This window comes from Garra rufa, chromosome 25, assembly GCF_049309525.1.
Source record: "Garra rufa chromosome 25, GarRuf1.0, whole genome shotgun sequence".
NCBI lineage: Eukaryota > Metazoa > Chordata > Actinopteri > Cypriniformes > Cyprinidae > Garra > Garra rufa.
Window position 1 is genome coordinate 15,835,063 of NC_133385.1, and position 26,378 is coordinate 15,861,440.

The 26,378-nt window shown below is 33.3% G+C and overlaps 1 protein-coding gene across 1 annotated transcript; it reads right to left on the reverse strand.

Moving 5' to 3' along the window:
• Nucleotides 1–7,632: 7,632 nt before the first annotated feature.
• LOC141301357 (sphingomyelin phosphodiesterase 3-like) lies at nt 7,633–22,692 on the reverse strand. The gene is made up of 6 exons (XM_073831599.1): nt 22,530–22,692; nt 18,470–18,631; nt 16,840–16,929; nt 13,614–13,677; nt 13,364–13,526; nt 7,633–11,520 (listed from the first exon to the last, which is right to left on the reverse strand). Exons 1-6 carry the CDS (start codon nt 22,690–22,692, stop codon nt 11,419–11,421), a joined length of 744 nt encoding a protein of 247 aa, XP_073687700.1. The 3' UTR covers nt 7,633–11,418.
• Between the last annotated feature and the right edge of the window lie 3,686 nt (nt 22,693–26,378).

Sequence of the window (26,378 nt, forward strand, 5' to 3'; positions counted from 1 at the left end):
GAGATTTATGCCAGCTTGTCATGTAGGGTCATCAGAAGATTCTGTAGCCTAATAATAATAATAATAATAATAATAATACAAAATGACCATATATTATATGTTATTATATTTTGTTACTGGTAGAATGTGTTTTATTTATTTATTTATTTATTTATTTATTCTATGCCAGCTTCTCCTGAAGGGTCATCTGGAGATTATATAGCTAATAATAATAATAATAATAATAATAATAATAATTTAATAATAATATTATATTTTTTAAATATATGTTATTATATTATGTTATTGGCAGAATGTGTGTGTATTTTATTTATTTATTTAATCTTCTATGCCAGGTTGTCCTGTAGGGTCATCAGAAGATTATGTAGCCTATAATAACAATAATAATAATAATAATAATAATAATAATACATCATTGTATTTTATGAATATATGTTATTATATAATGTTATTGGTAGAATGTGTATGTGTGTTTTATTTATTTATTTAGTATTTATTTAGAGATTTTGTAGCCTATAATAATAATAATAATAATAAATTACCATATATTATATGTTATTATATTTTGTTATTGGTAGAATGTGTTTTATTTATTTATTTATTTATTTATTTAGTCTATGCCAGCTTCTCCTGAAGGGTCATCAGGAGATTAATAATAATAATAATAAATTACCATATATTATAAATATATGTTATTATATCATTTTTATTGGTAGAATGTGTGTGTATTTTATTTATTTCTCCTATGCCAGCTTGTCCTGTAGGGTCGTTAGGAGATTCTGTAGCCAATAATAATAATAATAATAATAATAATAATAATAATAATAATAAATGACCATATTTTCTAAATGTATGTTATTATATTATGTTTTTGTAGAACGTGTATGTGTGTGTTTTATTTTTCATTCTTCTGTGCCTGCTTGTCCTGTAGAGTCATCAGGAGATTCTGTAGCCTATAATACTACTACTAATAATAATAATTACCATATATTTTGTTATTGGTATAATAAATACAAAGTACATCGTAGTTAAGGCCACCTAACATAAAACAGGACTTGTTTTTTTTTAATTAAGTTAACAGTTATTGTTAAATGTAACAAACATTTTTAACAGACCCGCTGGCGCCACATTTAGAAGACACAAATGCCCCATCAAGTATCACATCCTCTTTCGAAAAGGAGTGCAAATGCATGACAAATGTCATCAGTCACGTTAATCGTTTGAACTACTGACATTTTGTGTTTAGACACACATGGACAGTTTCACCTAAGATTCAAGCGACCCCACTTCAGCTAGAAAAGACCAAGCAAATTTTTTTTAAATATTTTTTTTGCTTACAAGTAAAAGAAACTGAAGTGTAAAATCTAAAAACTAAGGAGCTAATTGTTTTGAAACCACGAAATCTCTCACACACCTGTTGAACATTGCATGGATGGATATGTTGATGAGTTATAATGTCCTTTCATTCTCTGACTCACTATATTTTCATACACATTTACATTGTATCATAATGAAACAGCATTTCAGCAGACACACTTCAGTAACCTTCGGTGTGTCATGATAATTGTTTTATTATTTTATTATATATAGAGCAGAAGACTCAAATATATGTAAATATATCAGTGTTAGATCCATGTAATTTAAGGTACATTCCTGATGATTCAGAAATCAATGTTTTATTCTGCAGAACTATTCAGCTGATGTCCATTTGATTTTAAAGACTGCCTTACAAAAGGGAACTTCATGATAACGTAAAGAACTTCATGATAATGTAACATCCATTACTCACTTTATGCAAACAATTCCCTGTGGAGTTTTTTAGGTTACTGTATGTTACAAAGGTATCCTGTTGTTTCATTTTGAATTTCAAAGGAATCCTGTTAATAACTTATTGGTAATTTGTGTTGCAAAATGCAGGGGAATTATTTTGGGGGCTTTAGCGGACACAACATTAAAATAGGCTCAATTCCAAGTATGTTGCAACATTATATTTTTAGAACCTGTTAAATGTTCATATATTTGCGCTTTAACTCACAGGTTCAATTTACAGGGAAGAAACTGTTGTATTATATCAGTGAAACATTAGATAAAAATTACAGCTTTAACTTTTCTATAGTGTCTGGATAAAGTCCTCTCTCATTGCAAAGAATCTCTCAACTCAGGAAGTTCCAGATCCCAAAGCTGAGACTTTATTAGCAAAGACAAGGCCAAGATGCCAGTCTCGTAACACTCCTTGTTAGATAATTTTGCTGATCAGTGAGCGGATCGTTATATTTCTGTCAACTGCAATGGTTATCTCCCACTTCCTGGCTTTGTGTTAATGGTGGAGCACTGCCAAAGGGTCTGTTATTAAAAAGCTGTGTCAAAACATCACACATATCATTTTAATTGTATCACAAAGCAATTAGTGCAGGCTCGTACTCAGTGTGTTTGTCTCGTACCATGAAGAGACATGCTGTTCAGAGTCCTAATTTAGGTTTAATACAGTTCCCTGTTTTGTTTATAGTGCTTCCAGGCTTTTCTATATGGAAGCCATGTTTCTGCCACTGAATAAAAATATATGTAAAAGTTCATTTATTTCAGTAATTCAACTCAAATTGTGAAACTTGTGTATTAAATAAATTCAGTGCACACAGACTGAAGTAGTTTAAGCCAACATTTTTACTGAATTGTTGGCCTTTTGGAAAGTATGTTCATTTACTGTATATGTACTCAATACTTGGTAGGGGCTCCTTTTGCTTTAATTACTGCCTCAATTCGGCATGGCATGGAAGTGATCAGTCTGTGGCACTGCTGCGGTGGTATGGAAGCCCAGGTTTCTTTGACAGTGGCCTTCAGCTCATCTGCATTTTGTGGTCTCTTGTTTCTCATTTTCCTCTTGACAGGTTTGGTAAGTTTGCTGGCCAGTCAAGCACACTAACACCATGGCCATTTAACCAACTTTTGCAGTTGCCAAATCCTGCTGGAAATGAAATCAGCATCTTTAAAAAGCTGTCAAGCAGAAGGAAGCATAAAGTGCTCTAAAATTTCATGGTAAACGGGTGTAGTTACTTTGGTTTAAAAAAAAAAACACAGTGGACCAACACCAGCAAATAACATTTCACCCCAAATCATCACAGACTGTGAAAAACTTAACACTGGACTTGAGCTGGCTATGAGCTTCTCCACCCTTCCTCCAGACTCCAGGACCTTGGTTTCCAAATTAAAAATACAAAACTTGCTCTCATCTGAAAAGAGGACTTTGGACCGCTGGGCAACAGTCCATTTCTTCTTCTCCTTAGCCCAGGTAAAACACCTCTGATGTTGTCTGTGGTTCAGGAGAGGCTTAACATGAGGAATACAACAACTGTAGCCAAATTCCTTGACCCGTCTGTGCGTGGTGGCTCTTGATGCCTTGACCCCAGCCTTAGTTAATTCCTTGAGAAGTTCACCCAAATTCTTGAATCGATTTTGATGACAAGCCTCTCAAGGCTGCGGTTCTCTTTTTTGGTTGTGCATCTTTTTCCTTCCACTCAACTTTCTGTTAACATGCTTGGATACAGCACTCTGTGAACAGCCAGCTTCTTTGGCAATGAATGTTTGTGGCTTACCCTCCTTGTGAAGGGTGTCAATGATTGTCTTCCGGACATCTGTCAGATCAGCAGTCTTCCCCATGATTGTGTAGCCTAGTCAACCAAACTGAGAGACCATTTTGAAGGCTCAGGAAACCTTTGCAGGTGTTTTGAGTTGATTAGCTGATTGGCATGTCACCATATTCTAATTTGTTGAGATTGAATTGGTGGGTTTTTGTTAAATGTGAACCAAATCATCACAATTAAAAGAACCAAAGACTTAAACTACTTCAATCTGTGTGCAGTAAATTTATTTAATACACAAGTTTCACAATATAAGTTGAAATAAATGAACTTTTCCACGACATTCTAATTTATTGAGATGCACCTGTATAAAAAAGTTAATTCTGACGTTTTTTGTCTCAGAATTGTGAGATGTAAACTCACAATTGCAAGTCATAAAGTCCAATTTTCAGGGTAAAAACATTGATATGTTCTCAGAATTGTGAGTTTTTTGAGTTATAAAGTAAATATGTTCTCAGAATCACAGGTTTATATGTCACTTGACTCACAATTCTGACCAAAAAAGTCAGAATATAAAGATATAAATTCCAGTGTGGAAGAACTTGAGTGGTCTGCAGAAAGCAAGTCCTAATCTCAGTTGAGCATCTGGTGACTTTGAATGCAGACTTTGAGCCAAAAACTTATCACCAATGACCTGTAACTATGGGTACAGTCATTTTAGACAAATCCAAAACAGGTGCAACAGAAATGGAAATACAATTTAGAAATACATCATTTGTTTTCATCTTTGTTGCCACAGTTTTGGAAGTGCCCTTTTTTGTTCTAAAGAAGAGGTGTCCCAATACTTTTGTCCATTTAGTGTATGTACAAGTCACTGGTGTTTGGTGATGAGTTTTTGGCTCAAGGTCTGTATTTAAAGTCAGCTGAGATTAGGACTTTGCTTTCTGAAGACCAGTCAACTTTTTCCACACTACCTGAATCAATCATTTCTTTTTGAACCTTGCCTTATACACAAAGGCACTGCCATGCTACAAAATGGTCCTGTCAAAACACAATCCTCTAGAATATCATTATATGCTTAAACTCAAAGATTTGAACTCATGGAAATGACTAAATTAGTCAAACCTGTTCATTAGAAGGGGGTATTCCAATACTTTTGGCAATATAGTTTCTCTCACAATTTTGACTTACAAAACTTTATAAACTCACAATTCTGAGAAAATGCAATTTCTCTCACTGCCAGTAGCTTTCCTCTTTATGACATAGAAATTATGATGTTAAATTGCATTCAGGATTTTGAAAGTGAATCACTTAGAAATATTTAACAAATTAAGATACTGTACATTTAGGATGTATTAAATGCATCATGTAACCTAAATATCTCCATTTTAACTAACCGAGAATTTACAGATTCACTGGATACAAGGAAATATAAAATTGCTAGCTCTTCACATTAGTAACTCGACAACTACAGGAGAAACAATATGTGGCTACAAGCCAAAGTAAGACGATACTAAATTCAAATTGCAGGCCTTGTCTCACTCATAATGAGTCATTCTCTATCTACTACCCAGCTAATGTTACTTTACTCATAGGCTAAAAGCAGTTTCACCAAATGTGCAGACAAAAAGAAAACCATCATGAATATTAGTTTTAGTTCCTTTAACCGTTTGTATTTTTTTGGAACTATATATATACCGTGCGTGCACTGTAGAAGCAGAAACCGGAAAATATTACAAAAGCGAAAGAGGAAAAAACGCCAAACAAACTCACAGAGAGAGGAAATGTAGCCTACATCTCCGACACCTCAGGCAGCACAAACATCACAGCTACAGTGTTAAAATAAACATCGTACTGTATACGTGTAAATATGTAGGTTTTGTTTGTAGCCTTACTTGCTTGGGGTGGAGGAGTTCGTTAAGATGTCACTTGTTCCAAGTTGCTGCATTATCTGTAGCTTGTGAAAAACAAAATATCTTTCTAGCGTTAAGGTTGATGTGAAACTGATTGCTGCAGTCGCGCACAAGGCCAGTAGTTTAGTATTGAATATTTTATCAGGTAAACAGTCCTATCAGAGAAAGTCGTTCATTAAGATCCATTAGGTCCAAAGTAATCAGCTGTACAATCCTTGGCATTGAGATTACAGTTCAGTAAGTGAGTCATATCGATTTAGCGGCCGCTTTGACGGATCCACTGACTTCCAGTGAGGGATCATTTAGACCGGTAGCTCGCTTTTTGAATGATTCATTAAGTGAACCGACTCACAACAGTAATTCGTTGATGAATACAAACTGGTTAGCAGGTTAATGAATCACAAAAAGACTTATTTGTTTTTGAATTGGACTGAAGTCAAAAATTAATGGGATTGTTCACCTATAAATGAACATTCTGTCATTAATTAGGCTACTCTTTCTCAAGTCGTTCCAAACCCTTAAAGGGATAGTTCACCCAAAAATGCCCCAGGGCATCCAAGATGACTTTGTTTCTTCAGCAGAACACAAATGAAGATGTTCTCTTACAGGGCATCAATGTATCGTCACAAGCAGCAGGGTGTAATTTGGATTTGTCTGTGCATGTTTTGTTTTTTTACTTTCAAAAGTTTGGTGCCCATCCACTGCCATTATATGACTAACATACTGCAACAGTTTGAGTTAAAAATCTTTGTGGTCTACTGAAGAAACAAATTTTCATTTTTGGGTGAACTATCCTTTTAAAACTTTCGTTAATCTTCGGAACACAAATGAAGATATTTTTTATGAACGTTTTCTGACGCTTAACAGACATCAAATGTTAAATAAAGTTATTTTTCTTTGTGCACTAAAACTATGCTTGTAGCTTCATAACATTACAGTTTAACCACTGATGTCACATGGACTGTTTTATCGATGTCCTTACTACCTTTCTGAACGTGTCAGTTGTGTTGCTGTCTATCCAGGGTCAGAAAGCTTTCATGAAGAATATCTTAATTTTTGTTCTGGAGATGAACGAAGGTCTTATGGGTTTGGAACGACATGAAGGTGAACAAATGTGATTGCACTTTTATACATGTCATGCCACCAACAAACTTATTTGAATTACATTTTTTATATTTCTGACATTTGTAGGGGGGCAGTTAACAAGTCTATTACAAGTCTGCATAGACTCACAGCTTGAAAACCACTAATTTAGATCATAGATGGAGCTGTTAAGACAGTAGCTAAATGTCGCAGCTAGTATCACATCCTCTTTCGCTCTATAGTTCAGGTTGGGACAAATGACATCAGTCATAATAAGAGTTCTGGGTCTGATCGTAGTTCTACAGGCCATCTATTCTTTTTCTGTAGCCTATGTTTCAGAAAACCTGAGCTGGATACAAAATAAAATGTCTAAACATAATGAATTACTGTATGAAAACCTGAATAAGTACACACCCAAACATCTTAAAGCAGTTGGGTGTCTAGTTGTTTACAGGTATGCTGTTGAAGAATTTGTTGAACAGGTTCTTCCTGAAGCAACATTGCATTCAACACTCATTCTACCTCATAACCTCAAACGGCTTCCTGTGGAATATTTTCAGATATTCAGAATGTGTACAATGAAAGTTTTGGACAGTACACAATTGTCTGGGAACTTTGGAAAACCTTTTATTATTGTCATGTGCTTTGAGTTTTAAAATTCAATCTTTCTTAAAGAATGTTTATATTTATTTTTAATGGCCTTTTACAGAAACTTTGGTTATTCGATGACAATTAGTCTATTGACTTTCTTTTCAATATCAGTAATATTTTAGGTTAATTTTTTAAAAGTAAGTGTTAAATTTTTGTCTAAAGGTTATTCATTTTTTTAGAAATTCATACTTTTATTCAGAAAGGATGCATTCAATTGATCAAAAGTGGGAGTAAAGATTTCTATTTCAAATAAATGATGTCTTTTGAACTTTCTATTCATCAAAGAAACACTGAAAATAGTTTTTTACATTTGTAGATATTTATATAATGTGTTAATTCCACTGGGGAAAAAAAGTGAAACTAACCTCTAAACACATTTTAATGAATAATCAAAACACACACACTTTGAATCAAAGAGGGATTTTTTAATAAAAAGCAGAACCAAAATGCATTTATAAAGAGCTGACACTGAGAAAGCTTTTCCCTTTCCACGTTCCCCTTGAGAGCCTGACCAGCTGAAAGCTTGTAGCAAGCTGCATTCCTCGAAATTTTAAAAAGAAAAAGAAAAGAGAAACAACAACAAAAAAGTACATAGTCTCGAAAACAATATATAGAGAACAGTAAGATCTTAATGGACAGCGATGAGAGTGAGAATTGTGAAGCTTCATTATTTCACTGCATGCATCTCTACTACAGCTCTCCCTGTCCGACCCTTTAACACTGACCTTGAAAAATGACGTCAGTTTAGATACGATAGAAAGAGTTTAACCTCAGATTAAATGAACACGGGTTCTACTGCCAACAGATAGTCTGAATCATACCCTGTGGTCCCTTACAAGCATTAGTACTGGATAGGGTTCATTATTATGGCACACTGACCTGATTGAAGAAAGATACGCAAGATTAAAATTAGTGGCGGGTGGGTGCATTGGGACTAGATCAATGCTGCGTTCCATCCAGAGTTTGATGTGGGATGTGTTTATCAAAGGCTTCCAACCACATTTTTTTTTTTTTTTTTGGGAAAATAAGACATTTAATTCTATTAAACAATTAAAATAATTTGTAGAACAACATGTAAGTTTACAACTTTACTAAAGTTGTATTTGGCTTTGTATATTAAATAATAAAATACTGACAAACACATGTAACATATATTTTTAACTAGATGTTGTCATATGAACAATCGTAATTATGCTGTTATAAATCTCACTGTTAGTTGTTAAAAGCTGCATGTATTTGATTCACCAAAACAAAAATAATAATGAAAAATCAACTCAAAAGAATCAATCATCCAGGAACCGGTCTTCCCTGGTTGCTCTGTATTTTTATGATTTATCAAAAAGAATCAACTCAAAATGGTCAATTTAAAATGGTCAAAATGGTCAAAATGGTCAATTTAAAAATCTTTTTAAAACAGTCATTCATTCAGGGAACCAGATTTCACTGGTCGTCCTGTATGTTTTTGATGCACCAAAAAGGATCAACCCGAAAGAGTCATTCATCCAAGAACTGGTCTTCCCTTGTTGCGTTGTATTTTTATGATTCTCCAAAAAGAATCAACTCATTCAGTCATTCAGGACTTCAATGCTTGCACTTTATGTTTTTGATTCACCAAAAAGAACTGACTCAAAAGAATCATTCATTCAGGAAACGGTCCTCCCTGATCGCACTGTATGTTTCTGATTCACCAAAACGAATCTACTCAAAAGAGTCAGTCATTCAACAATCAGTCATTCGGGACTTTAATGCTTGCACTTTATGTTTTTGATTCATCAAAAGAACTGACTCAAAAGAATCATTCATCCAGGAACCGGTCTTCCCTGGTTGCTCTGTATTTTTATGATTCAGCATTGCCCATTCATGCCCATTCATTCAGGGAACCGGATTTCACTGGTCATGCTAGAAGTTCAACCAAAAAAGAATTTATTCAAAAGAGTCAATCATTCAGGAATCAGACTTTAATGCTTCCGCTGTATATTTTTGATTCACCTAAAAGAACTGACTCAAAAGAGTAATTCATCCAAGAACCAGTCTTCCCTGGTGGCACTGTATTTTTTATGATTCACCAGAAAGAAATGACCCAAAATGGTCATTTATTCAGGAATCTGGATTTCACTGATCGCCCTGTATGTTTTTGATTCACCAAAAAGAATCATCTCAAAAGAGTCATTCATCCAGGAACCAGTCTTCCCTGGTTGCGCTGTATTTTTGATTCACCCGAAAGAATCACCTCAAAATGGCTGTGTTTTTGATTCACCAAAAACAATTGATTCCAAAGAGTCAGTTATTTAAGAATCAGATTTCAATGCTTGTGCTGTTTGTTTTTGATTCACCAAAAAGAACTGACTCAAAGGAGTCATTCATCCAGGAAAACCAGTTTTCCTTGGTTGCTCTGTATTTTTAGGATTCACTAAAAAAATCCACTCAAAATGATCATTCATTCGAGAATTGGACATCCCTGATAGCACTGTATGTTTCTGATTCACCTGAACAAATCTACTGAAAAGGGTCATTCATTCAGGGACCCGGATTTCCCAGTTCTTGCAAAAATAATTGACTCAGAAGAGTCAGTCATTCAGGAATCAGACTTCAGTGCTTGTGCTGTATGTTTTTGATTGACCAAAAAGAATTGATTCTTAAGAGTTACTCTCCACGATTAGAACCTTTCAACCCAATGATAAAGAAATACTTTCTTTTCTTATTTTAGTATGCATTTCCACATCACAAAGAATGAGTATGCAAAACCTTTTGGTTCTGGTGTTTCGGTTGCATTCTCAGTTACATTCCCTTGCACATTCAGAACTGAATGGAACACAGCAATTGATATGGTGTTTACAGGCATACTGATTGGCCAATTAGTCTGTCAGTCAAAACAGGGCGGAGCTCTAAACTACTTGCTGTAAACCTAAACACAGCAAAAAGCAGATAAATGCATCATGGGGAATGTAGTCATTTGTAAAAAGCACATAATGTCAAATCTACGAACCATAGTAATCATAAGAATAATGATAATAATAATAACAATAATAGCAATAATAACAACTTATAACAAGAGAATTTTAGAGAGTATAAAAGCAATTGTGTTAACACATGAAGAGCGAGCTTCGGTGGGTCTACCTGGAGTAGTTCTCGGGGTACCGTTGCCTGATAAGTGTGTAAACATTTGCAGGGAACGACAATCTTGGCTCAAATATGTAAACAGTGAACACTGTGATGCCTTTCACGACACCATTCTCCTGTGATGGAGCCACAGCAATACTGCAAGAAGGAAAATTGTTAGGGAAGGGGGTGTGTGTGGTAAAGTAGCCTGTGTTAATTGCGTCTCTGGGTTCACGTCAAACATGCAGGCCATGAACAAACATGGCAGTGCACTGGCAAGCATGCATCTACCAACAGCTTAGGAACAAATCTCCACCAATTGCTCAGTTTTCCCATAGTCTGCAGTAATGGCGCCACTGCCATATTTCAGGACTTGATCCCATTGTGGTCAAGGAAACATGTTCTTAATCGCTTAACTTAGTGTTACATGAGGCCATACAATGCAACCTTTATCAGTATTGTATATAAACTCCCTAAAAAGATGGCGCAAGGCCATAGAAACCTTAGAAAGACGTTAGAAAAGAAAGACACTTGCTGAGGTCTTTTGAAGAACGCTGAGGGATAGATCTTGCGGTGGACTAACTTTAAACACACAGACGTACATGTCCTTGTCCATGTTGTGTGACAGGACGACCAGAAGAGTCAACGTACGCATTCTTCCATGCAACAGCCTTCCTTCGAATATCCGGGTCATGGCACCAGAAAATGGCCTCCGCCCCTTTAGGGGCCCCAGAGAAGCTTCAGAAGTGCAAAGGTGAGTAAATCTTTAATTTTGTTCTTCAGTTCAGATGTAAACACAGAGAGTCCAGGGGTGGATGAAGAACCAAAGTCCACAAAATCACACACCTTCACGCTGCTTTGAGCTGATTGGTGGTTTTCTCCTTGACTTCACCCCCCTCTCTTGCCTGTGTTCTCCATCTATGTCATCCATCGTTTTTTATGACTTACCAATCCTCTCCATCACCCTGCCCTCATCTGTCGGGAAGCTTGACGAATGCCTCCTCCTGCTGCTTTTCCTTTCAGTCACTTCTCTCGCTCTCTCTTTGCCTCTCCCCTCTCTCTCCGTGGCATTGATTTTTTTGAATTATGGCCGGGTCCTAAGTCTCCTCTTCTCCGGTTGACACAACCAATCTTGCAGCCACTGAGAGGTGGTCAGTCAATCCAGCAAGTTGAGTGATGAAGCTGAACTCCTCTATATCCTTTAAGGGGTGATAGATCAAGTGTTTAATAACTATTAAAATAACAGCAAAAATATATTATATAGAAATGTATTCCTCTGTGAATATGTGAATTGGAACAATGTGTCAGATCCTGTTTATCTTATTGGATGCTATTCCAACACTGCTCCATAGGATGGCACCAAAGAGTTTAATAAGCATATAACATTATCTTACTACTTGACACAAATGCTGTACAGTGCACCAATAAAGCTAAGCAGCACTTACTATTTCTGCAGCACATTTATGCATATACTATATAAGTGCACATACATAAGTGCATATACTGAGGCAATAGGCAATAGCCTTCCATTTCTAGTGTGATAAACAAACTGGAAATAATACAGCTGCACTGTATACACATTTTCATAATTATTTAATACATTAAAACATAGAGTTTTAAATTATATTTTAATTTAGTCTTGACAAATTATTTGATCATATCGCCTACACTGTTATAAAAAACAAGAAAATAATAATTAATTAAGTACAGTATAATTTCCAAGACAACTGTATGCCATGTCAGAAACATTGTGGAATATTGTTTCACTTTTGAAAAACATTTCTTTAAAATTGATATGTAGCAATAGTGTTAATTTAGTAGTATTTATATACAGTTTTAGTATTAATAAAAAAAATTATATATATATATATATATATATATATATATATATATATATATATATATATATGCACACTACCAGTCAAAAGTTTTTGAACAGTAAGTTTTTTGATGTTTTTAAAGAATTCTCTTCTGCTCACCAAGCCTGCATTTATTTGATCCAAAATACAGTAAAAGCAGTAATATTGTGATATATTTTTACTATTGAAAATAACTTCTTTCTATTTGAATATATTTTAAAATGTAATGTATTCCTGAGATCAAAGCAAAATTTTTAGCCTCATTATTCCAGTCTTTAGTGTCACATAATTCTTCAGAAATCATTCTAATATGCTGATTTGCTGTTTAAGAAACATCTTTTATTATTATTATTATTAACATTTTAATAATTTTTTTAGAATTATTTGATCAATAGAAAGATCCAAAGATCAGCATTTAAGCATGGTTGCTTTAAATGAATCAAAAGTGATTATAAAGACATTTATAATGTTACAAAAGATTTCTATTTCAGATAAACGCTGTTCTTCTAAACTTTCTATTCCTCAAAGGAACCTGAAACAATTCTACTCAACTGTTTTTACGATTTCACGATCTGAAGGATCGTGTCTGGAGTAATGATGTTAAAAATTCCGCTTCGAAATCACAGGAATAAATTACATTTGAAAAAATATTCAAATAGAAAACACTTGTGTATGTGTGTGTGTGTGTGTGTGTGTGTGTGTGTGTGTGTGTGTGTGTGTGTGTGTGTGTGTGTGTGTGTGTGCGTGTGTGTTTTAGTTAACAGTAGCAACACTGGGCAGTATGAATTAACTAATATTTTATATAAAAATCTTTAAATAATTAATAAGTAGCATGTTTGACACATTTAATGGCATCCAGTTTACATTTTATAAAGATGATAAGAGATTAACATCTTGTTTAAAATCATGGCTGTTATTATTTTTTCACACTGCATTGGGGGATATGATACCCAGTGCAGTATGTTCTGTTGCAAATTATATATCATTTATACTACAAATGCAGCCCAAGCAGTATGGTAGTACTTTTTTTCAAACACGGGCATGAACATGCCACTCAACTGGAGTTCAATTTGTTTACTGACCTCCCATGTGCAGTCCCATGTTTTTGCATACACTGTGAATTTTAGTCATTATTTGCATAATACACTCGAAAAGGGAAGTACGTTTAGTAATCAGAACTCACCACTTTCCAGTCTGGCTGCAGGCCTTCCTCTTTATAAAGGATGTAATCGATTCTTCTGCCGTTGCCTTTCAGGGGGATTTTGCGCCCCTTCTGGCTGGGACAATGATTCTTGCTAGCGGGGAACACCAAGTACTCTTTTCTCCCCTCTTCATTCTCCATAACTCTGTCGGAGAAATGCAATACGACTGAGTGTGTCTGTCATGAACTCATAATCTATATATACATATATTTGTGTTTGTGTTGAACTTACTTTTGTAGGCTCTCTGGTGAGCTGACTTCCTCATCATACAGACCACTTGTGTCCAGCAGTGTACCTGTATAATATGCACATGCAAACATGCAGTTACAGGTTACATATGAATTGAAGATATACTGGAGGTTTTAAAAGGGATAGTTTACTCAAAAAAAAAAAAAAAAAAAAAATTCTGTCATTAAATACTAACCCTATGTCATTCCAAAACCCGTAAGACCTTCTCATTCAGAATACAAATTAAGATATAAAAATATTTTAATTTCTGATCTGAAGATGAACGAATTTCTTACAGGTTTGGAACGACATAAGGGTGAAAAATTAATGACAGCATTTTCATTTTTGTGTGAACTAGCCCTCTAACATATTTATATCCTGAGAGTATGACCACTTAGAAGACCCTTAAATCATTCAAGTAGCAGATGTTTGACAACTATGTGCATCAAGGTCTCTTAGGAGCGACTAGAGGGACAAAACCCACTGGGACCACTGGGAGTAACACCAGCATTAAAATAAGCTGAAGGGAAATCTGTATGAGTCACGACTGTGCTTCTGATATACACATATACATGTTTCTAATTGGCCATCTCCAACTAACCCTTTCTCTCTTCTGTTTTTTTTTTTTTTGCTCTTAACACCTCATTGATAGCGTAACCAGATTGATAGTTCCAGTACTTTCCATTAAGGTGCTCTTTGTGACTACTGTTCTTTATTTAAACATTTCATTGACTTTCTAAAAACTTCTTTGCATGTTTTGAGAACTATGTGTACCAGAGTGTACCAGATTTGTTAGGTCTGTTGAAAAATTCCTAGTCCTAGTCCTAGTAACATTTTCTTGGTTATTATATGTAATTATAAATTATATGTTTACATTAACAATGCAATCAATATTCTATTCATTAAAGCCAAGTATGAATCTCATGAAGTTAGTGTTTTTAAGCATTTTATATTTATATAATATCCAAAATAATAACTCAATGAAGTAACAATTTAAACAATATATATTATTTGTGAACTTATGTTCAGCTGTTATTTTTAAAGGAGTAGGTCACTTCCAGAGCAAAAACTTACAGATAATGTACTCACCCCCTTGTCATCCAAGATGTTCATGACTTTATTTTTCAGTCGTAAAGAAATCGTTTTTTTTTTTTTTAATTAATTATTTGAAAATAACAAAACAGTGGTATGGGTGTCTTACAGCAGAATATACAACCATCCATCAGCTTGTATTCAAAGAATCAGTGAAGGGCAATAGCACATACACACAAAAAATAAAAATAAAATAAATAAATTATAATAGAAATCATGTTTTTTCAGGAAAACATTTTAGGATTTCTCTCCAGATAATGGACTTCTATGGTGCCCCAGAGTTTGAACTTCCAAAATGCAGTTTAAATGCAGCTTCAAAGGACTCTAAATGATCCCAGCCAAAGAAGAAGGGTCTTATCTAGTGAAACGATCAGTTATTTTCTAAAAAAATTGACAATTTCTATACTTTTTACCCCTGAAACGTTTGTCTTGTCTAGCTCTGTATGAACAGAGACAGTTAGGGTATGTCGAAAAACCGCCATCTCATTTTCTCCTCCAACTTTAAAATTGTGTGTGTACAAAGTGAATGTGCAAAGAAGGTCAAACGGCCTTTACAAAAAGGTAAAACAGCGATGTAGGACGATTACATCGAGGAATACACAGCGTTCACGCAGAAGACATGACAAGCATTTGAGGTTAGAAAGTATACAAATTGTAAATTTTTAAGAAAATAATTGACCGTTTCACTAGATAAGACCCTTCTTCCTCGGCTGGGATCGTTTAAAGCTGCATTTAAAAAGCATTTTAAAGTTTCAAACTCGGGGGCACCATAGAAGTCCATTATATGGAGTGAAATCTTAAAATGTTTTCCTCAAAAAACATAATTTCTTTACGACTGAAGAAAGAAAGACATGAACATCTTGGATGACAAGGGGGTGAGTACATTATCTGTAAATTTTTGTTCTGGAAGTGAACTACTCCTTTAACTTTCAACTATTTTCGATTTTTTTTTTTTGATCATCAGTCATTAACACTTTTTAAATATTAATCACAGATGCTGAGATTTAATTTCACCAAGCTTATTATTCACTAAAAACTCCCACAGGTCATGTTTTAATGCCATTTCAAGTGGCATTATTTATATTATTTTGACGTAACAAAGTTGTTATATCTTACTTTTTTAAATTAGTCTTCCCAATAATGGCATTTGATTGTTCATTCAGACTTATTCGCGAACGCGGAACGCACGCAAACACATTTATCGCATGAACCAATCACAGCCAAACGCAACCAGTCATACCCAATCATATCACAATAGAGGCATTGCCTCCTCTCATGTGACTTTCCCTCATTCATTCGCAATTACCCCCCAACAAACTCAGTGCACGTTTTAGGGAGACTGTTAAAACTCAATGGGCTCAGGGGAGGCGAAAGAGACGTGGACTCCCGCTGTAACTTTACCTGCTGGTGTCACTGTCGGACAATGTTTCTTTAGAAAAAACAGTGATTTATACACTTTAAGTAAATATTGGTGTTAAATTTTTGTACTACGTTTTTTTTTTCTCATCCAGTTTTTTGAGGCTCTTCTCAGGCGAAACGCATTCAGAGTGTCAATACTCTCACCAGACCTTAAACCTCAGAAGAGAGAAAAAAACCAGGGTGTGCTATAAAAGAGAAGTGGAACGCGCCCACAAATGGTGGCCACTAAAATCAGAAGTGTCATTAAAGGCTTGCACTCTGTTAGATCTATTTCAGAAGTGGGGCTGGGCAACTTCTCTCCCGTGGTCTCCTGCCAGCTCATCTAGTGCACCATCTGTGTGTGGCCGTGGAGAGCACAGCCGTGTGACATCTAATTTAGCTCTGACATGGAAGCAACTTTAAAATCTCAGAGAAATCGAGACACTTTTGTCATGTACCATGCTATAAGAGATCTTTTTGTGTGTTTAAAAGGTCACAAAAGGGCATACTGAAATACTGAATACTGAATAAAATTATCAGTCTGAACTATGTGTTATATATTAAATAAATAAATATTTGTACATCTATTATATCAGCACTCTACTCCCTAGATATTACCATTTGCATTAGTTCTTGAAAAAACCACATTGGTCAACCACAAGTGCAGATCTGTATCCTCTAACCCACAACGCCCAAACTCTCATGGCACTGTCTGTAGACGTTTTTTGACTGAACTCACCCAAGGCCCATGGTTTGTCTTCTCCAGGACCAAGACGACAGGGGTCTTTATAATGAGTGAAGAGGGCATGCTGCTGTTCTAGCTTATCCTCTGGAAGACAGAAACCGTGTGAGAAAGAAAGAGTCTTTTAGAAGGGGTTACATTGCCTCCTTCTGGTCATACACAACAAGCTGATTGTTATTATTAATACAATATAATGCATAGTTCTGGCTCTAAAATATTATGTAAAAAAAAAAAAAAAAAAAAAAAATTGTGAAAGATCAATTGTGAAAAAATCCTGTTATTATTAAAAGTAAAAAATTAAAATTTGATAGGAAAGAAGAATTGTTTATTTTAATAATAATAACAAATAATAAATAAAATATTGTATAATATATATCGTAAAATATAATAGTCAAATAAAATAGCTATATACATAAATTGCAATTTATATTTAATTTAGAAATTATTTATTTAATATAATAAAATATAGTATAATGTAAATATAATATAAAATATATAGAAAAATACACATTTAATAATGTAATTAATGTTTTATATTATTATCATTATTAATACTACTACTAATAATAATAATACATTTTTGCCATTTTTTACATGTTGTAATTGTTTATTACAAATATTGTAATAAATAAAATATTGTATAATATATAATAATATTATTAAAGATTATACAGTAAAATAAAATGGCTACATCAATCATACTCAATATATTCAATATAGAGATGATTTATTTAATATAATAAAATATAGTATAACATAAATATAGTATAAATATATATAGAAAAATAATATATATACACATTTAAATAATAAAATTAATATTTTATATTATTATTATTTATTATTATTATTATTATTATTATTATTATTATTAATCTGCCAATATTAAATCGATTTTTTTATATAATAAAATATAGTATAATATAAATATAATATAAAAAATAATATAAATACATATTTAATAATAAAACTAATATTTTATATTATCATCATCATTATTATTATTATTATTATTATTATTATATAACATGCATAGTTCTGTCTCTGAAATTTTAGGCAAAAAAAACCCAAGAAATTGTGAAAGACTAAAATCTTGTTATTATTAAAAGTAATTAAAAAAAAAAACTGAAAACTGGACTGGAGAGAAGAATTGTTTATTGCAATAATAATAATAAAGATAATAATAAATAATAAAAATAATAAATTATTGTTTAATATATAATATCGTAAAAGATAATACAGTAAAATAAAATGGATATATATATATTATTATTATTATTATTATTATTAATAATAATAATAATAATCTTAGTGAATTTTTTTTACTTTTTTACATTTTGTACAAATATTGTAATAAAATATTGTATAATATATAATATTGTAAAATATAATACACTAAAATAAAATGGCTATATATATATACTCAATATATTCAGTATAGAAATTATTTAATATCATAAAATATAACATACAAAATATGCAATAATATTATATTTATACATTTAATATATAATTAATATTTATTAATAATAATAAATCTTCTGCAAAGTTTTTTCTGTAGAATACATTTAGCTGTTTATTGCTTTAATATAAAATTCCCAGCTGTCTTTAAGGAGAATGCTGGCACCTGAAGAGCAGTTGTCAAAGTTGAGGTCTCCAAGGATGACATCAAAGGCCACCTGATCTTCCAGAGCCTTCTCCTCATCCGTGGGACCCGAGGTAGCCCTCTTGAACTCTGCGCCCCACTCCAGCAGCATATCCAACTGCTCGCAGCGCACCGATGAATCACCTGAGAGAGAAAGACAGATTTACACAAACAATACCTAAGAACTGAAATCCAATAAAACCCTGGATTTCATTTTATGGAGGGTTTTATTCAATAAAGTGCACACAGATCGCATTGTGCAAAAGAACTCATTTGATTTTGGTGTAATATAATGAAATAGCGTCGCACTGAGGTGCCTCCAGTTTATCACATTTGCACGACTCGTTCTGAGGTGGTTATGGCAGATGTAGCGATTTAATGAGGCCAGGGTGGGAAAACAGAGACAGGAAGAGCACAAGAGTGCAGTGAAGCAAAGGGAAAGAGGAGATCATCTGTAACATCTCCCCTCTGCTTTGGTGGAGCTGTCAGGGGCAGGTGAAGCAAAGAAAACGAGAAACTGAGACAAGTGGAAAAGAACAGCAATTTAATTGCATCTCATACAGTTGCTAAATGTAATTTTAAGTCGAAGGGCAACAAGAGAAGCGATGTAAGTCTTCACTGCTTTCCTAGTGTTAAGAAGAGGTGAAAAGAATAGGAAGATGCCTGTGGACAAATAAAACGTTCTAAAGACTTGCGTCTTTGTTCTATTCACTTTAGCCCTGATGCCTTTAAGGCTTTTAGTAGATCGCACAAGCTGAAGAAGCTTACAAACAGCAGAGTTAAGAAACGACAGATGCTATCCTGGAAGGATGTAAACACGCGACGCTTGTCTTGATTACTTGACTACATGTTTTGGATTGGCCAATCTACAGTCAATTCTTTTTATATATTTTAAAATTGTGTAACTTGCAATACATAATTTTAACTGTTTTTGAAAGAAGCCTTGTATGCTTCTTTCATTATTAGATTAAAAATAGAGTAAAAATTTGATAAAAATAGAGTAAAAGAGTAATATTGTGCAATATTATTATAATTCAAAGGAACTCTTTCTCATTTGAATCTATTTTGAAATGTAATTTATTTCTGTGATGGCAAAGCTGAATTTTCAAGAAACATTATGATCAAAGTTAAAACAGTTGTGCTGCTTAATATTGTAGTTGAAGATATGAAGTCTGAAAAGTCTGATTGTTTTCTGAAAAACCGAACAAAAATAAGTGATCTTATGCTTAAAATAAGAACAAATATCTGTCATTGGGGTCTGAAAACTTGTTCTCATATCTTCTTCCATTTTGCTTTTCAAGTAAATATCTTGATTTAACATTCTTCAAATTTGCACTGGAAAACAACAAAAATACTTATGAAGATGATCAGAATCAGTTTTCCTTATCCTAGTGGTCATTTCACTCTAAAATGATTTAAAAAGTAATAAAGATCTGTCTGACAATGTTTTTTCAACCTTTGAAGCAAAGAGTGCTTTCACTTGGCCATATTGGCACGCTGGATGTAAACAATGCCACTGAACTGAACAAAACTTGCATATTTTACTAATTATTGCTGCTAAAAATGGTCAATTATTTATAAATATAGTAACCAATTTTTATTTGTATTTATTTTATATAATAAAAAATATATCTAATATATATACCATTGTTCATTTTTGTAAGGGAAGTTGTAAAAGTAGCCAGCTTAAGTAACATTTCACAGTTACAGTAACTGCATATTTTGTCAGCTTATTTAAGCTAATAATATAAAAAAAAGCCAAGGAATCATATGATCAGGATGTTAAAATAAACAGAAATTGCACCATTCAGAGGATGATAAGCATGTCCCAGCCAGGTTCATCACATCACTTTCCTTTCTGAACATGGTATGCAGATTCGGGCACATCCCTACATTTAACATCGGGTTCCATTCTATTCCTTACATTTTCTGTACCTGGTATTAAAAAGGTCTTTAATACTCTTTCTTTTATCTTCATAAAACCTGCAGAAACCCTGTATTAGAAAATATAAAGAAATTGAAAATTCTTAGCATTTTCCAGGCCTGAAATTTTGAGACAAAGGTGATACTTAATGGTGACATATCATGAAAATCTGACTTTTTCTGCATTTAAGTGCTATAATTGGGTCCCCAGTGCATCTACCATTCCAGAAAATGTAAAAAAAAAAAGGACAACCCTGTAACTTTGTTTTGGTAAGCCTCTTTCTGCAAGCATGTGAAAAAATTAACACATCAGATTTCGCTCCCCCCCGCACCACCAATTAGTTTTCGCAAGCGACAACGGTGTACCAGTTTTAACGCCATGGCGAAAGTTCAAACAAATCATGCCAACTGTTCTGTCGTTGGCTGCACAGACGAGCACAGGACACTATTTAGAGTCGCAGCCTCAGAGAAAACAAAAGAGCAGTGGTTTTATTGATTTATTTACTGTAGATTACGCTGCTGCCACACAGATCAAATATAAACATGTGATTTCTTTCCCAGATGTTTACATTTACAGATATACAGTGCCTTACAAAAGTATTCATACCCCTTCATTTTATTCATATTTATTCATGCTGTTTTGTTGCAGCATTATGTTAAACTGCTTTAAATTAGTTTTTCCCCACATCAATTTACACTCCATACACCATAATAATGTCAAAGCAAAAACCAGATTTACAAATTTTACAAATTTATTAAAAATAAAACATTGAAATATGTACATTGCATAAGTATTCATACCCTTAACTCAGTACATAGCTGAAGCACCTTTACAGCCTCAAGTCTTTTTGGGTATGATGTGACAAGCTTTGCACATCTGCATTTGGCGATTATCTGCCATTCTTTGCCTCACCTTTTCACCTCTCAAGCTCTGTCAGCTTGGATAGACATTTCCAATTGAACAACTAGTAACTGAATTATGGATTATTTAGGCTACATGCTTCTGTGAACCTTCAATGCAGCAGATTTTTTTCTGAACTCTTCCCTAGATCATTGCTTTAACGCAAGTCTGTCACTGAGCTCTACAGGCAGTTATCTCGACCTCAGGACTTGGTTTTTGCTCTGATATGCATTTTCAGCTGTTAGACCTTTTCTGAGAGGCGTGTGCCTTTCTAAATCATACTCATTCAAATGAATTTGCCACAGTTTAACTCCACTCCAAGTGTAGTAACATCTAGAAGCAATATGAATGCTCCTGAGCTAAATTTCGAGTGTCCCAGAAAAGGGTATATTTCAAGGGTTTTATTTCTAATAAATTTGCAAAGTTGTTACAAACCTGTTTTGTGCTTTGTCATTATGGTGTATGAGATGTAGATTGATGTGGAAAAAAAGTAATTTAAAGCAGTTTAACATAATGCTGCAACAAAACAAAATGTGAAAAAAATGAAGGGACATGAATACTTTTGTAAGGCACTGTAGCTGACTGTTTTTGTCAATCCTGTGTGTTTTTAACATAAACTTGTGTGTATTTGACAGTTTAAGCACAATAAGACATGAAAGAGAACTTAGTATTTACATGCCGTGTGACAGCTGCTTTCTATGGTGCTTGCTTTGGATGTGTTTGCTCAGAAAACTCTATATCAGAAGCTAATCTGGCTTTAAAACGCATGATTTCAGTGCGATAGACATGATAATCAAAACCAAACAAATACTTTTTAGCAGAGTATCTGAGGTACAAGCTGTAACGGCGCAGCCCTATTCTGAAAAAGGGGGAGGGGAGCAACAGTGCATTTGCATTTAAAGAAACATGCACGAAAACAGGCATTTTCGAAATGATATAATAATATATCTGAGCTGAAACTTCCCAGAGACACTCTGGGGACACCTGAGACTTATATTACATATTGTAAAATAGAGCAATTTAGAACTCCATTAGCCATAAAAGAGTAGACCCTCTAGGTCTCATGTAGTCTCTCTGAAATCTCTACAGTGTATAAAAAGCACATTTCAGTATGTCCAAGGCAAGTGAACAACCTCACATACATGTATGTATGTCAGGAGAATAACTTAAATTCGCCTCGGCACTGTCAAAGTCTATAACAGACACACACACGCACACAGAGTGTGACAGGGGAAAACAAGCGATTGAGAATCTCCAGAGACAAAGCTGTCTCCTCTATTAACTGAACCACACTTGTCCCTGAAAGTCCCTGTCCTGCATCATCTCCAGCATAATCAGGTTTCTCTTGCCTTCTTCCCCGTTTCTTGCCTCGTTCCCTCATGTTTCATTTATCCTCCTAAAATAGCCCCAGCTCTATAAATAGAACGGGTGGCAGACACACATAGGCGTAGGTGGATCCTGGAATAGCAAGCGTGTCTTCGTAAAAAATGAGCGCTGGAGACCGCGTGCTTTAAATAGGGCTGACGCCAGGATCGGCGAGAGCCCGTTGTCATGGGAACCGGGACCCTGTGGGCGAGCAGGACACGTTGATTAATCGAAGCGGAGAACAGGGGTCAACATGCAGTGATGTCACAGGCCTGCATGTGAAGTGGCGATTCGGGTTTGCGTGCATGACATGGGATACAAGACACAAGCATAGAATAGTCGTTTTTTTTGCAGGCTGCACACAAACGGTCGCATCCACACAACTGTTTCCCTGCTATGTGTGCAAATCTACTCAGATGTACGCAAACAAGCAGTAGAATCGGGACAAACCTGTCAGGATCATTCAACATCACCGCTCCAGTCAGACTACCACAACAACACTGGGGGATAAAACCTAAAAAATCCACGCATCCTTGGTCCTGACTAGAAAAATAGCTTCATAATGGCTAAATGGCACTAAATGACTCATTTCTCATACAAAACTGACTAAAGATTAAGATAAATGTATGTTTATTGAAATTATCATTAGTTTGATTATATATATATATATATATATATATATTATTTTTATATTTATAAAAACAACAATAATATCAATAACAACAAAAGCATAATAATAATTAATATTATTAATACTACTACTACTGATATACATATACTGTAAATGTGTGTGTATATTTTTAAAAAACAATAAAGAATAATAATAATGTCAACAACAAAAGCATAATAAAAATGATTATTAATAATCATAAAATGTTATAATAGTTTATTATGTTAAAGTATGAATGAGGCATTATATATTATATATTTATGTTATATAACTATATAAGTAATATTATTATTATTAATAATAATAATAATAAATATATATATATATATATATATATATATATATATATATATATAAATAACAACAAAACACATAACCATAATAAAAACCAGAATAAACATTACAATAATTAATACATTAATAATATTATGTTAGAATATGAAAAAGTATTATAATAATTAATATTAGTAATACTACTATACATATAAAAAACATAAGAAATAACAAAAACAAAAGCACAATAATAAATATTATATCATTAATAAGAAAAAAGATTATATTACATATTATTAATAAACATTATAATAATTAATACATTGATATTCTTATGTTAGAATATGAATAAGCATTTTAATAATTAATATTATTAATAATAATACTATATATATATATATATATATATATATATATATATATATATATATATATATATAAATATTTAAAAAACATAAAAATAACATCAACAAAAGCACAATAATAAATTTGATTGCATATTATTAATAAGCATAATACCAACTAATATTATTAATACTATTACTAGTAGTATTTTATTATATATGTATAATATCACATATTTATGAAAACAAAAAACAACAATAATAATAACGACAACGAAAGCTTAATAATAATTAATATTATTAATACTACTACTGCTGTTTTTGTTTATATATATATATATATATATATATATATACAAAAAAAATCAACAAAAGCAGTATAAAAATTAATATTTTTAATTAATCATATTATTAATAAGCATAAAATATTATTATATTATATTATTAATGAGAATAATTTTACTATATATATGTGCATATACTATTTTACTATATATTTTACTATATATATGTGTATAATATTATATTTTTATAAAAACAAAGAACAATGATAATATCAGCAATAACAAAAGCATAATAATAATTAATTTCATATTATTAATAAGCATAAAATGTTATAATATGAATAACATTATTAATATATATATATATATATAATTAATATTATAATGTTATTATTATGAATATATATATATATATATATATATATATATATATATATACATATATATATATATATATATATTATTATTAATATTATACTAATAATAATAATAATTTATTTTATATAAAATAAATTATTTCATTATGCATCAAATTCTCTTTATATAAAAACTACAATAATAGCAAGTTTGCATTGTAAGTTGCTTTGGATAAAACTGTATGCTAAATCCATAAATGTAATTAATAATTAATAATTATAATAATTATTACTAATTTGAGAATAGAAGAGGATAATAAATAAAAAATAAACATATGCTCAACATGATTACTGTAGCCCTGTCTTACAGTCAGAAGAGTTTTGTTGTTGTTTTGTTGTCTGTGTAGCGCGTCATAGAAGACAATGTTAGCATCCATTCATTTTATTGTAGCAGAAATCTGGTTTTTGAGTTTTTTGCCCTATTTTGTCTTCTGTGTATAAATCCACATCATGACAGCGTCACAAGTTATGACTTACAAATCACTGTAGTACTTTGATGATGTGTTGGTGTCTCATAATTATTCAGTAAACTGTGTCCTTTCACTATGTGAAGATGCTTTGCTTAATTATTCACAACAGCACGTGTTGATTTCCTATGACAGACGCCTTCAGATGGTGAGATCAAGTACAGTCAGAAACACATCCATAGACTGAAAAGTGTTCGTTTTTGAGTGTTTGACTGTTTGAGTCTCTTCTATAGACCTTGAGTCTCCAACACAAACATGATTCATCCACACTGTGAAAGTAACCGGTGTTTATAGCTCCTTGATGTAACTGATCAAACAGCTTACATAAACACAGCAAAAATAAGCCTCAGAAGTTATTAAAAATGCAACAGTGCAGACTTATATTTTCATCTATTACTTTATATTTCCAATGCAAACGGCTGTGCATTTATTTGTGCATTAAATTAGAGCTCTAACAGGATGTGTATTTATGTAATGTGCAGTGAGCTTAGAAAACCATGTATAATCTACAGTCAAGCCCGAAATTATTCATACCCCTGGCAAATTCTGACTTAAAGTTACTTTTATTCAACCAGCAAGTTGACCGGAAATGGCACAGGCTTCTCCCAAAAGATAGTAAGACGATGTACAAGAGGCATCATTGTGGAAAAAAATATTTCTCAGCTTTTATTTACATTTGAACAAAAAGTGGCAAAATTATTCATACCCTTTGCAAACTGTCACAGTCTATGGGAAATCCAAAGTTCTATACCATTCCAAATAGTCCAAGCTGTTCTAAAGCATCCTAATTACCCTGATTCATTGGGAACAGCTGTTTTAATCAACTCAACAGGTGAAAAACAGAAGCTCTCTGCTGTTGGTTTGTGGCCAGTCATGGCTAAAACAAAGGAGCTCACTGAGGACCTGCGGCTGCGCATTGTGGCTGCTTACAAGTCAGGAAACGTTCCGCACTGTGAAAAATCTCAGAGGACGTGGTCGGAAGCCAAAAGTGACACCTGTGCTGGCCAGGAGGATAGTGAGAGAGGCAAAAAAGAATCCAAGGATCACCACCAAGGCCATCCTGATGAATCTGGGCTCTGCTGGTGGCAACATCTCAAGGCAGACAGTTCAACGGACACTGCACACCGCTGGGTTCCATGGACGCAGACCAAGGAGGAGACTACTTCTCCAGGTAAGGCACACAAAAGCCTGCTTGGCATTTGCAAATGTTCATCTGGACAAAGAAGAAGACTTCAGGTCTTCTGTTTT

What these genes read in the sequence shown, in the direction of transcription:
- LOC141301357 (XM_073831599.1), bottom strand. Translation starts at nt 22,692, where the DNA reads ATGAGGGAACGAGGCAAGAAACGGGGAAGAAGGCAAGAGAAACCTGAT. An exon ending in AGACAAACCATGGGCCTTGG is followed by an intron (nt 13,678 to 16,839) that starts GTGAGTTCAGTC and finishes CATATTATACAG; the next exon opens with GTACACTGCTGGACACAAGT. An exon ending in TGCAGCCAGACTGGAAAGTG is followed by an intron (nt 11,521 to 13,363) that starts GTGAGTTCTGAT and finishes CACCCCTTAAAG; the next exon opens with GATATAGAGGAGTTCAGCTT.